We start from the raw sequence: 12,598 nt of genomic DNA, 5'->3' as shown, positions 1-12,598 counted from the left end.
GGCCATGGCGGCGGCGCTAGGGGCGCGGGGGGCGACCTGGCGCCTGTTCGCGGCGCTGCGCGGCCGGAGCTCGAGTCTCGCGGCCATGGTGAGTGCGCAAGGGCTGCGTGTCGGGAGGAGGGCAAGGCCTCCGCGGCGCCAGCTGAGGGCTTGGAGGGGCTGGGCAGGCTCCGGAGTCCGCGCGGCTTTCGGGCTTGGACTTGAGGTCGCCACGTTTGGGGTCCCGGCACCTGCCCGAGGCGCTGGGCTGAGTGAACGGTGTCCGCAGCATCTTCCAGTTTGCACTTGACTTAAAAATTACGTCGTAACCTACGAATTTGCTTACCAGAAAACAAACGAGAACGAGTTTTGCTTAAAGAAAAAATACGAAAAGCGGCTGTAAAAATACTTGATGCTTAGACTGACAGGCTGTTCGGCCCTTTAGATTTTACGGTTGGTGAGAGCAGGGACCGTCTTCACGGCAGGCTGTAAGCGGGTTCGTTGAAATGTTGAATTAACTTTGTTTTTTTTGGAGTAATTATTAATAAATGATACTTTTTGTGTTAGAAATTGCTTTTTTTCTTACCATTTTCAAGGGAGCATTCAGTCACTTTTCTTGTTTTAGAAATTAATATTTTGGCGTAAATTAATTTGAGGGAAAGTTTTGACATGCAGCATCACCTAGTGGACAAATATTGCAAAAGCACACCATTTCGTTTTCTTAAAGTTGGCCCTTTGGCACTGTTTCAAGAAGAAATTTAAAATAGCTCCTTAGTGGAGGGAGATAAACACTCTGTTTCCTGGCCATTAATGGAAGAAGGCAAGTTGAGTGCTTGTTGTCACCTAGGCCTGGCTCAAGGCACACCTCTGCTCAGGATGCTGGCGGTCAAGTAAACTTTGGTGTTCAGGGCTGAGTGAATACACAGACATGATCTGAGTGGCTGCCACGTGTCAAACTTTGTGCTGGGAGCCTTCACAAGATCTCTTTACGCCTTTCAAAAACCTCAACTGGTAGGTATTGTAATCGCCACTATAAAAACCCATTGCCATCGAGTCACAAAGACTAGACTTAATGTTCTGATAGAGATTGGAGGAACCCCTGAGACTATGGCCCTAAGACACCCTTTTGAATTGGACCTGAAGCCATTTCCTGAGACCACCTTTCAGCCAAACCATAAAAGCCTGTTGCCGTCGATTCCGACTCATAGTGACCCTAGAGGACAGGGTAGAACTGCTCCATGGGGTTTGCAAGGAGCAGCTGGTGGATTCAAACTGCCAACCTTTTGGTTAGCAATCGTAGCACTTAACCACTACACCACCTGGGCTCCATCGCTACTATAGAGGGGAGGATACTGGAATTCAGAGAGGCTAAGTGACTTCTTCAGGAGCCCTGGTGGTGCAGTGGTTAAGTACTCAGTTGCTAACCAAAAAGTTGGCAGTTTGAACCCACCAGCTGCTCCATAGGAGAAAAATGTGGCAGTCTGCTTCTGTAAAGAGTACTGCCTGGGAAATCCTAGGGGGCTGTTCTGTTCTGTCCTATAGGGCCACTATGAGTCGGAATCGACTCCACGGCAATGGGTTTTTTTGTTTGTTTGTTTATTTTAAGTGACTACAGTGTTCTATAGCTAAAAGTAATAAAGATAGGCCTTGAAACACGTTTAACCAGTTAATCAGTTGCCCTCAAGTTGATTTTGACTCATGGCAACCACATGTGCATCAGAATAGAACTGTGCTTGACACAGAATTTTCAGTGGCTGATTTTTTTGGGAAGTAGATCACCAGGCCTTTCTTCTGAGGTGCCTCTGGGTGGACTCCAACCTCTAACCTTTTGATTAGTAGCTGAGTGTGTTAATTGTTTACACCACCCAGGGACTCCTGAATCAAGTTTACTGTCTCCAAATCCTGTGTTTTTTTTAGTCTCCCTTTCCCCTCTTACCTTCCCCCCTCCAAAAAAAAATCAAGTCCACCACAAAGGGTTCTACTGAGGTTGGGCCCCCAGCCAAGCCATTAGTGTTATATGGATGAAGTGGCTCCATTCCGCGGTCTTGGGCATGATCCCTGTTCCTGGGCAGACATCTGTGGTGAGCACAGACTGCACACCATTGATCTCACTGGGGATGTGGCTGGCTGAGCATGTAGAGAGAAACAACTCAGAGCCGTTCCTCAGGCCCCAGGTGACTGCTGCATTACCAATAGCATGTTTGATAGTTTTCTTTGTATCTATTCAGTGTGGACACAGATAATTCATTTCCTTTCCAAAGTACACTGAGTTGACTTAAAATATTTAAGTGTTTAATAAGACTTTTACATTATTTCCTACAGTAGATCTTTGTGTAAAAGTTTTCAGAACTGTCAGTGTGAAACTCAGTAGATTTATTGGTTCTTAATAGTAAATGATTTTTGATAACAAGCGTATAAATGTTTTTATTCAATTAAGAGGTATTTTCATTTTTGTCTTTTGTTAGTTGTGGGGAAGGATAGCTGCTCTAGCAAGGAAGAAAAACTAGAAAAGTGGTTTATTGGCTTTGTTTTTTTTTTTTTTTCCACAGAATAAGTTGTCTTAAAGTAAAATAGTTTTGCCCTCTCAATTACAGTGATGTCAATGATAAAAGATTTCAGAATTTCTGAGGTGGAAGTGAACTGCAGCTTCATGGTGGAGAATCAGGCTCAGCCCTGCATTGCCCTTTGAAGAGAGTCCTTACATTAGCTCAGTCTTTCTGGGTAACCTTCTTTCTCTTGCTTGAGCCTACTGTAATCCTGAAGTAGGTAAGGCAAGAGGTATTGGTTCACACTTATTCTAGAATGAGGACCCAGCTCTTCTGACTTCTTGTAGGGTGTCCTTTTCTCTGGCTATGGTTTAGAGTTCTTTCAGTTAAGTAACAAATAGTGTGGTAAGCGTGGGCCTGCTAACCAGCAGAATTCGGATTTGCAAATGTCATCCTCAGGGTGAGTACAAACCAGGCGGACAGTACACACAAGTGCTTTGGACTTGGCAGTACCGTGGTCAAACTGGAGGGACTTTGTCTTCTGGTGCTCTCAGAAAAGGGTTTCATAAGCTCACTCCACTAAGGCAAGGGCTTTTTACCTGTAGTCCAGAGGGTCTTTAAACCCCCAGAAGTTATTATGCAAAGTACGATATAAATGTGCATTTGGTTTTTCCTTTCTGGGGTTGGCTCTAATCAGATTCTGAAAGGAGATCGTGACCCCAGATGGTTAAGACCCATGTAAATAAGCAGTGAAGGCTACTAAGTTGGCGTGGGACCATCCAAAGAGCAGCAGACCCGGAGTTTGGAACCCTGAGTTCTATCCTGGTCCTGCCACTGGAGTTGCAGCGTTTTCTCTGGTGGGTGTTTTTCATCTGTTTCCCAAGTCCTGGGAAAATGTCTGAGATGGCCAGTGGTAATGGTCAATCTCGGCTAGATCTGTAATAAGCCAGAGAAGCAGAATTGTAGCGCCTAGGCAGCAGTAAGAGGTGGAGAGAGAACACCATGAAGGCAGCTTTTTTGCACAGAGCTAGCCTTGCTTTTGTCTATCTTTTCTAACCGAAGATAGTTAGAATTTGTTGCCCTTGAAAGTTTTTTATGCATAAGGTAGGAGCCCTGGTGGCGCAGTGGTTAAGTACTTGGCTGCGAACCAAAAAATCAGTAGTCCGAGCCCACCAGCAGCTCCGCTGGAGAAAGATGTGCAGTCTGCTTCCATGAAGACTGATAGCCTTGGAAACCCTATGGGGCAGTGCTCTCCTTCCTATAGGGTTGCTATGAGTCAGAATCAACTTGATGGTAACAGCTATGCCTAAGGTAAAGGGTTATAAGTTTATTTGAGTTTAACCAAACCTCTTCATTTCCAGATATTAAATGTGTTCTTGTTGTAGTCAGCAGATGCTCACGGGTTGACAGCAGAGGAGAGGAACCGAGTGATACTTGACCTTAAAGCAGCAGGATGGTCGGAGTTAAGCGAGAGAAACGCCATCTACAAAGAGTTCTCGTTCAAAAGTTTTAATCAGGTAATTATCAGTTCTTGCTAGTGCCATGGTCTGTTTTTGTCACCTTATCCGGTACTGCTGGCTGTCTGGTCCCATGTGGGTTCAGGATCCACATCCTCCTTTCCTTAAGAATTCAGTGATAGTTCCTCCATCCTTGATGACGGTTGCCACCACTCACCTGGCCATTTCTCAGCTCTGTGGGTGGGGGTGGTTTGTATCATTTGGAAAATCAAATTTCAAAATTCCTATTGCTTTGATTTGGTGTGGGTTAGGATAGTTTCTTGTGAAATTTCAAATAACATTAAGAGGGTGTGAAGTTTTTGTATTTAACTGTAAAAATGGTTGAGAAACATACACCTGCCTGTCTGATTTCTCTCCTTTCCCTGTGGGAGGTTGGTAAATTTTCTTTCTTCCTATTGTTGTATTTCTGCCTTTGGATCATCGCCCAAGCTGCACCTTCTTCCCTGATTGGCTGGTTTTCCCCAAGCCCAATAGCCAGCCCTCAAAGCTTTTCTCGACACCTGACCTCCCTCTGTGGTGACTTGGCCTTAACGAGGTAACTGTTCCATTAGGGCCCCACCTTGTTTAAAGAGTCATCTCCCATGACTTGCCCTTCAGTTATGTAAGGTAAATGCATTTATGTAAGGTAAATGCTTTTGACTATTTCATGTTTGTTCAGTTAGTTTGGCAATCCTTTGGACAGATTTATTGTTTTTATTTATATTAGGTGTCGGCATCTAGAAGTCAGAGACCATGTTTGCTTAAATAACTATCGTACCTAACAGTTCTGGGTACAAACTGGCATTTGATAAATGCAGACGTTGATTATAGTGCTTGCTAGTTTCTAGGAGGGTATGTGAGGACCAGATTTCCGCCAAAAAAACCTCTGGCTTGTTTTCCTAGTCAGTGCCGTTGGCTCCACTGGGCTGCATGCACCCTTCTGCTCTCCATCCATCTGGCTGCCAGCCTTCTGCTGTGCATCCCCAACTCCTAAGGAAACCTGTAGCAAACAAAACTGCCTCTTCTGCCACCCCACATGCTCGACAGCTCTTGTCAGGGGCTTAGCACTCGGTGGCTGGTGGCAGGCAATCCCATTGGTACAGTAAGCTTGTGCATAAGCTCTAGGTAGCATTTTCCAAGCTTATTAAAATTCTTACATGTGTACAACCTGACTTCTTTAAGCCTGGGCTAATTTATTGGGCTTGAACATGTGGCTTAAAGTACTTGAGTCGTGCTCCCTCGGGGCTCTGCCCAGGAGTCAGTCCTTCAGCACCATTCTAACCTTGAGCGTGGGGTGGCTTCCAGAAATGGCAGGGAAGGAAAGCTATGCAAGGCATCCTTGATTAATGGTAACGTTCTTTACCAGGACATTTAATTAAGTGGGCTTTTTTCCCGCTTCACCCAGCTTTTAGGGGAAAGAGGCAGATGATAAGAAAATCAGCCGATGTCGGGAGTTTATTCAGAGAACCAGCACTGAGATTATATCCTGGGGTCCGTTTTCCAGCCGGTCTTCTGCATGTGCAGTGGCCTTTAATGGCAACAAATAAGGACAACTGTCAGTGGCCTCCAGCCAGAGACCACCAGGAACACACCTGTGGTTGAGCAAGTTGGGTGTATTACTTGTTGCAGCGAGGGAGAATGTATCTTGGAGAATCTGGGTCATCTCAGGAAGAGGGGGTCAGAGAAGACTTATTACAGGATTTGGGCTTATGTTAGTGATTTTGAGGAGTTTTTAAGGAAGCAGAGCTTTGCTCTGGATTAGATGATGATGTCAGGAAGTGAAGGTAATTCTATGAATGGATATTTTAATAAATCTTACCGATAGGGAGAGCAGACTAAAGTTGAGACTTGATTGGTAGAGAATTGGTAGAGAAGCAGTAGTCACTCATGTTAGCTGGGAGAAGGGGGGTGTTTGGCATTTTGTGGCTTGGACAATGTTCTTGTTCTATCTATGGTCGGACATGATTACAGAGTGGTCTTGTTTTTACCTTGGTCCATCGTGGTCACAGAGTGGTCCTGTCTGATGTTGAAGTTTATCTTCAATAAGAGGACACCAAGGCCCACCTGTGAGTGCCAGGCCAGCTCTCAGATGTGAGGGGGTGCTTTTCTCTCACAACTAACGGTCAGAGAGGTGACCCTCTGGCACTCATGAATCCTTAACTCATCTTTTATTTAAGAAATAAGCCTTTTTTTTCATTGTAACAACAATGTAACAACATTATATTACCTTTTCCATGGCATCTATGTTCATTTTTTTCTGTTCTTTTCTAGTCTTTCACCATATGTATAGTTTATTTAAAATGTGGCAATTGTACATGCAGTTAACATTAAAAAAATTCATTTAATTTGTATTGTAAAAGCAGTATTCATTAATTCAACAAATATTTATTAAACATCTTCTCTGTGCCAGATTCTAAGCTCATTTAGCTCACATTCCAGTGGAGAAGGTAGACAATAAACAAATGAATAAAAAAAATAATTTCAGGAAATGGTAAGTGTCATGAAGGAGAGTAAAATGGGATGTAGGGATAAAGAGTATGTAGGGGTGAGAACACTATTTTAGATGGAGTGGTATGAGAAAGCCTCTCTAGGAAGGGGACACCTGAGGCCTAAATAATGTGAAGGAGCGCAGAGTGTGAAGATCTGAGGGCAGGGAAGCCCGGATGGAGAGAACAGCAAGTACAAAGTTCCAGAAGCAGGAATGATCTTGGCATGATGGAGGGAGAAGCAGAAGGCCAGTGTTCTGGAGTGGACAGAGAGAGGAGAAGCGAGTGGTGAGAGATGAGGCTGAAGTGAGGGGGAGGTGGATATTGGGTGGGTGGAGGAGTTAAGAGTCTTGTTTTAGACATATCAATCAGGTTTGAGATATTTATTAGTCATCCAGGCGGTGCTGTCGGGTTGACAGTTGGATATGTGAGGTTACAGCTCAGGCTGGGGATATCAGTTTGAGGGTTACCAGTATACAGATGGTCTTAAAAGCCACGGCTGATCAAGTAGAGAGGGGAATTTTACAAGAGCACAGTCCTAGATAGGCGAGAGAGAGTACAGGATGGAATGAGCAGGTGGAGGCAAGAAGGCAGCGTATATGAGTATAGATGCAGGGAGGTTGGTACATTTGTCCTGGAAGAAGAAGCAATTCTCTTCTGATTGCTTCTGTTTTTTCAATGAGGTCATCAACTGAGAGTGAGCAGGGGTGGAAGGGAGTAGTGTTGGAGATCTGGGGAGACAGGAGAAGGTGTGCAGTAGTCATCTTGGGGAACAGGATAGTGAACTGACTAGGGAAGAGTGGTCAGTTGCTGGGCAGTGCTCTGTGTCCACCCGAGATTGATGGTCATACATTTAATGTGAAGATTTTGTATGTTTTGTCCAGCCATGTGCAGCTGCTTGGGCACAGGCTTGGAGTAGGGTTTACCAAGGGTTGAGCTGCCAGAGTGCAGCGGAAGAACAGAGGGGTAAGGCAAGTAAAGATGTGTGCAAGGAAGGGATGAACACAATGGGCCATGGAGTCTGAACTGGTAAGTAGGGAGGTGTGGCTGTGATGTGGGGGATGGATAGTGAAGAGGTGGAACTGTAATTTGATGTAATCTTTTTGGAGGGCAATTAGATACTCTCTTACCAGTTTTTTAAATGTACACGCCCATTGTCTTACCCTAGAAATTTTATTTTCTAGGTATAGTCCTGCATGTATGCAAAAATGGATGCGAAGGATGTCCTTTATAGCCCCATGAGTCTGTAATTTTTATTGCGAGCAGGCCTTACTATGTGCACGTGCACACTGTGGTAAGACCACGTCCCTATTGCTCCAACGCACCCTTGTCAGGAGTCAAGGGGGACCCACTGTGCTCCATATTCTCCTGATGACAGCAGCACCTCCCCTGGCCCCAGCTCTGCAAACTGAAGAAGCCACAATCAAGAACTGGTGACTCACCCACCCTTAAGACAGTGTGACCTACTGTGGGTGTTATTACATTTTTTATTTCTTTAAATCTTTACTGAACATACAGGTTAAAAAAAAAGCTCTGTTTCTTTTGCTCAATAGTTTATGAACATTTTTCATATATTTACATAGTCGTTTCATTTCACTTACAGTAAATCTTCAGGCATTGGTTGGGCCTTGCAATTTTTGAATGGTTTACTAACGCAGTGTGTGTAAAATGGTACCACAAGTTTGCTTTTGTATTTATTTATTGTATTACTATGGAAAATGAATGTTTACCTCTATGTGTTGGCTGGACTCATACATTTTAGAAACATTTTCAGGGACACTAGGTGAAAAACCTATTTCTCAAACATTTGGGTTATTCTACATTTTAGTCTAATGGTCAATAGCCAGCAAAATACGTTTGAGCTTTTTTCTCTCTGGTTTTATTCTGAGATATGGTTAGTTCCAAATAGTCCAAATTCATTTGCTAGCTCAGATGGATGTAAATATTTGAGAATTACAAGTGTGTAAATTCCCAACAGATCCTAATGGCATAGGTGGATCAGTCGCCTTGGGTTTTGGTTGCTGCCAGCCCACTGTCCTTGCCCTTGGTGGTGGTGTCTGGCTCTGGATCGCACCGACCTGCAGTGCAGTGTGGGTTGGTGGGCAGTGTGTTGGTGACGGGTGACGCCATGAGCAGTTAGAATGTGGCAGTACCAGGACTTGAAGCAGGGAGTTTCCACAGTGGAATGCTGGGACTCAGACAGGGTGGGGCTGGCATTTGTAAAGGAGTTTTGTTTTTTTTCTGTTCATGTAGACATAAGGAGGGAGAGGTCTCTAAGTGACAAACTTATTCTTAGGTGTTTGGCAACTGCAGGGTGTCTGCACTGAAAGAACAAAATGGCAGTTGTAAATGTGGATGGGAGTGTCCCATAAAGATAAATTTTGCTGTTCATTGTCATGGATGGGGACAAGCAGGGAGTCTACACAATTGAAAATTTTAAGCTTTAGAAGTAGTGCAGAAGGTGAGGTTTTGGAACCTGGGAAACAGCTACACCAGATGCCAGCAGGTGGAGCCCTCCAGGGTAAGAGCCCAGACTGGCCAGGCAGCAACCTAACCCCATAGAGGGGCTGCCCCCTTCTCTCACTCCTGGATTTCACGGGCCCCCCTTATTCACCATGGAAAGAGCTGAGTATCAGGAAGGGGTAAGCAGTGGTGGCTGAGAACCTGATATGGCTCGATACTTTTTGGTTGAATGAAGAATTCTGAGTGGAGGATATAAGGAGTTTCTACTTGGTAATGGAGAACACACTTGTTCAGGAGAAATGGACCAAGCTTAATGAGAAGGTACTCTAGTTCCCTGCATTCTAGGAGGAACTCCTGTGCCTTGTCTGTATTTTCTTAGGCAGGGCATTTGACTATATTAGGTTGAATTATATGGGCTGGCTGTTTTGACCTGCAAAAAGGGCAGTTTTCCATGTTTCAATCTAATTGTTTGTCAGAGTGTAGTATCTCTTGCAGGACAGGGTCCAAGCTTTATTTGTTCTGTATCTTCTTCATCACAATTTGGTTGTTGTAACTGCTTCCGAGGAAAGATTTCTGGAGCTGCAGTCGGGGGTGGGAGCAGCATTCTGAATGACCCGGCCTTGGAGGTGATGGGGGCCCTGTGCATCTGGCAGCAGTAGCGCCATCTGTGAGTGCAGGGTTTGTAAAATGTTTCTTTTCCTGGGGCCCAGACTCCTGCTGTAGAGCAGTTGGAGGTTACTGTTGTTGACTTACTTTGTAAAAATGTTTTATTGAGGAATTTAATAATAGGCTTATGGCTAACATTTTGAAACACTTAGTAAAGTCAAAGCTTGATGATGTCAGATAAGAGACAACTGTTGATGAATATCTTAGCAACCCTCTGCAGGACATTGGTGGAGGTCTCAAAGGCTCTTATTGTGAATGAATTTGTTCAGATCTTATTGCTTATTGTTGTGCACCAGAGTTATGAGTCAGTAATGCAGTCTTTTCCATGTTACATCTGAGCACTCTTGAAAGCAGATCCGCACTCCGCCTGTGAGGAGAGGGAGGCACCCCCAGAGAGGGGGTTCCCAAGGCTTAGAATCAGATAGGTTAGAAAGTCATTTTGCTTTTAAAGTAGAGTCTAATATTTGTGTGTCTGGGAGCCAGGTAGAGGGAACACGTATATGGTTATCACAGACAGTAGCTTGTGCTTAACACGTGCCCACTGATGCGCTTTGCAACCGCAGTAGACTAGGAACCCGGGAAGGTGTCCATAGCTTTCCTTGGAATGGGGAGTAGAGAAACTCACGTTAGCAAACTTTACCTAAAATTTAAGAAGCTAATAAAAATATCTGTGTGGTGTATTCAATGTTGATGTTCATTTTGGGGTTATTTCTGGATTCTCAGGGACCCCTGGGCAGGACTGTACTGATGTTGTCAGGTGGTGGCTGGAACATCGGTGTTTTGGAGTTTTCCTTCTGCCGTTTATGTCATACGATAGGTTTAGACCTGATGTGTGTTTGCAAAAACACATGCAGTAGATAGGTGAGGGGAAATGTAAATCAGGTGTCAAAAATGCAAATATGACACCGCTGAGTAGTGCAAAAATGGTGTGGTCATTACACCGTCCTTTAATAAAAATGGACTTTTAACTGCATCGTTTTTTCTTAGTCATGTAGTAAATCTTCTGTTTACAGAACTTAGTCTGAGTATTTTGTAAAAGTCAAACAGCCAAGAAATATAATTTCCTCAACAGTCTTTGTCTTGCCCTTTTACAGATGGCGTAAAATCAGGTGCGTAAAAAATAAAAAAGCAGTTGAGCTGACGTGAAAGGTATTTTAGATTTATGCTTTGCAGATGATATTGGTATGATTAATACATTCATTGCTTTTTTTATGGCTTTTCACAGATAATGTACATGATGCATGGAAAATGCCATGGGTTTAAATCTTTGCCAGGTTTAGACTGTGAATATCAACAGATGTTATCATATAAGTACCATAATTATTATAAAATAAAAAATTTGTTATGAAATGCATTGACATAAATTTCGTTTATGTAAATTGCTTTCATTAGTAGAAAACCTTAGTGTAGCTGTTAGGGTTTGTGAAGCACTTTAGATGAGATTAACTTGGTATAATGTGGTCTTAAATGGGTTGCTTTAAATTTAACTGACAAGAAAATAACACTCAAGGGTTAGAAAATTACTAAGGCATTTGTTTTCAGCCTGCATTGCCAGTACCGCTTAAATAGGTTGAATATGAATTAATAACAATGGACCGCTGGCTCAATAATTACAGAAAATAATTTAAAGGAGACCTTTAATAGCTTACAAGTATTTTGGTCTTGCTCTTTTTCTGTTCTGTTTCTGTTTTTCTCTGGTATTCCAGCTCACTGCTTCAATATGACCACTATCACTAGTGTTCAGGTTTGCACAGCAGGAGTTTTGCCAATAGAGTTTTTGGTGCTTTAGGGCCATGACATAGGAACTTGCCATTCAGCTGTTTCAGAATACTGGTGTTGGGTGCCTGATGGAGGAGACTTACCAGCTATTCAATACTTCTTAGAGCAAAGGCAACACGGCCCTCACGTTCCTGTGGCCTGGTGGTGACCAGCTGCTGCCTGCCCTCGGGAGGGAGTCAGGCAACGGTGTGGTCAGGTGGGTGAGGTTCTTCTTCCCAGGCTCTGAGCTCTCTGCGTCTGCTTTTTTTCTATGTCCTTTTAAACAAAACAGAGCAGTAATATCTTCTCCCGTGTTTTGCAGATAATTTATCATCACATTGCCCTTCTGATCTAGGCCAGAATGGGACATTCTAACTACTTCACTGAATTTTACAGAAGAATACTCACCCAGACTGAAATCATGGAATTGCCTGGGGTCACACTGGGTCATGTCACAGTTAGTAGGTGCCAGACTCCCACCTCTTGTTCCTGCAGCAACATTTTAAATCCTTTGTGATACAGAATATTCTTTTTTAGGAGATCTCTTGTTTTCCAAGGACTACCTGTTGGATTACTTTTCTAACTTAAATGGGTTTCACCATACTTCCCTGAGAAAGGGAATGTATTTACCAGCTAAAACAAACAAAGCTGTACTTATTTAGGAGTAACCTAGGTATCACTGTTGAGCAATCAGAGGGCATTTAATTGTATCGTTAAAATCAGTCCTATCAAAACAGCAAATGCCACTAATGAATCTGTTTGCTCGTGTGCTCAGCCAGCAAAGCAGGACTGTGGCCTCCTACCATATCATTCATCAACCTGACTGTTCAAATAGCCTGTCCTCGCCATTGCAGCCCTGGCTTTGGACATGTAGCAGGCGCCTGAAGCAGACCCAGTTCAGGCTGAGCCAGGAGCCTCATGGTTTCCTCACTGAGAGCCATAGATCTGTGACTGTTGGCTCAGTGAGTATAGTGAGGTGCTTCAGCTGGCAGCCACCGACGGCCTAGCACCACTCTGGGTCCAAGGTGTGGAAGGAGGAAAATGTGTAAGAAGCAGATGGTTCTGTTTCTGCTCAGAAGAGCCCCCAGTTTTGTTGGGGGAGGTGGCTCATCTGAATTGTACAAGAGAGTTGATAGTAAAAAAAAAAAATTTTTGTTTACTGCCAAGTTAATCAGGCACTAAAATGTGAAGTACTAGTGAATGAAAGAAGGTGTACTCTAGGATAGCTGCTAGGAGAAGGGGAGTTTTTTTTTTTTTTTTTTTG

General features: G+C 43.7%; 1 protein-coding gene across 1 annotated transcript in view; it reads left to right on the top strand.

Moving 5' to 3' along the window:
• Positions 1-4: 4 nt before the first annotated feature.
• Positions 5-12,598, top strand: part of PCBD2 (pterin-4 alpha-carbinolamine dehydratase 2) — a 48,784-nt gene continuing 36,190 nt past the window's right edge. The window contains exons 1-2 of the mRNA XM_004384706.2: positions 5-88; positions 3,851-3,982. Coding sequence (XP_004384763.1) covers positions 5-88; positions 3,851-3,982 — 216 coding nt within the window. The remainder of the gene's footprint in view (positions 89-3,850; positions 3,983-12,598) is intronic.

This window comes from Trichechus manatus, unplaced genomic scaffold, assembly GCF_000243295.1.
Source record: "Trichechus manatus latirostris isolate Lorelei unplaced genomic scaffold, TriManLat1.0 scaffold00127, whole genome shotgun sequence".
NCBI classification, from domain to species: domain Eukaryota; kingdom Metazoa; phylum Chordata; class Mammalia; order Sirenia; family Trichechidae; genus Trichechus; species Trichechus manatus.
The sequence above is the reverse complement of the archived record's forward strand: the minus strand, read 5'-3'. Positions and strand labels throughout refer to the sequence as shown.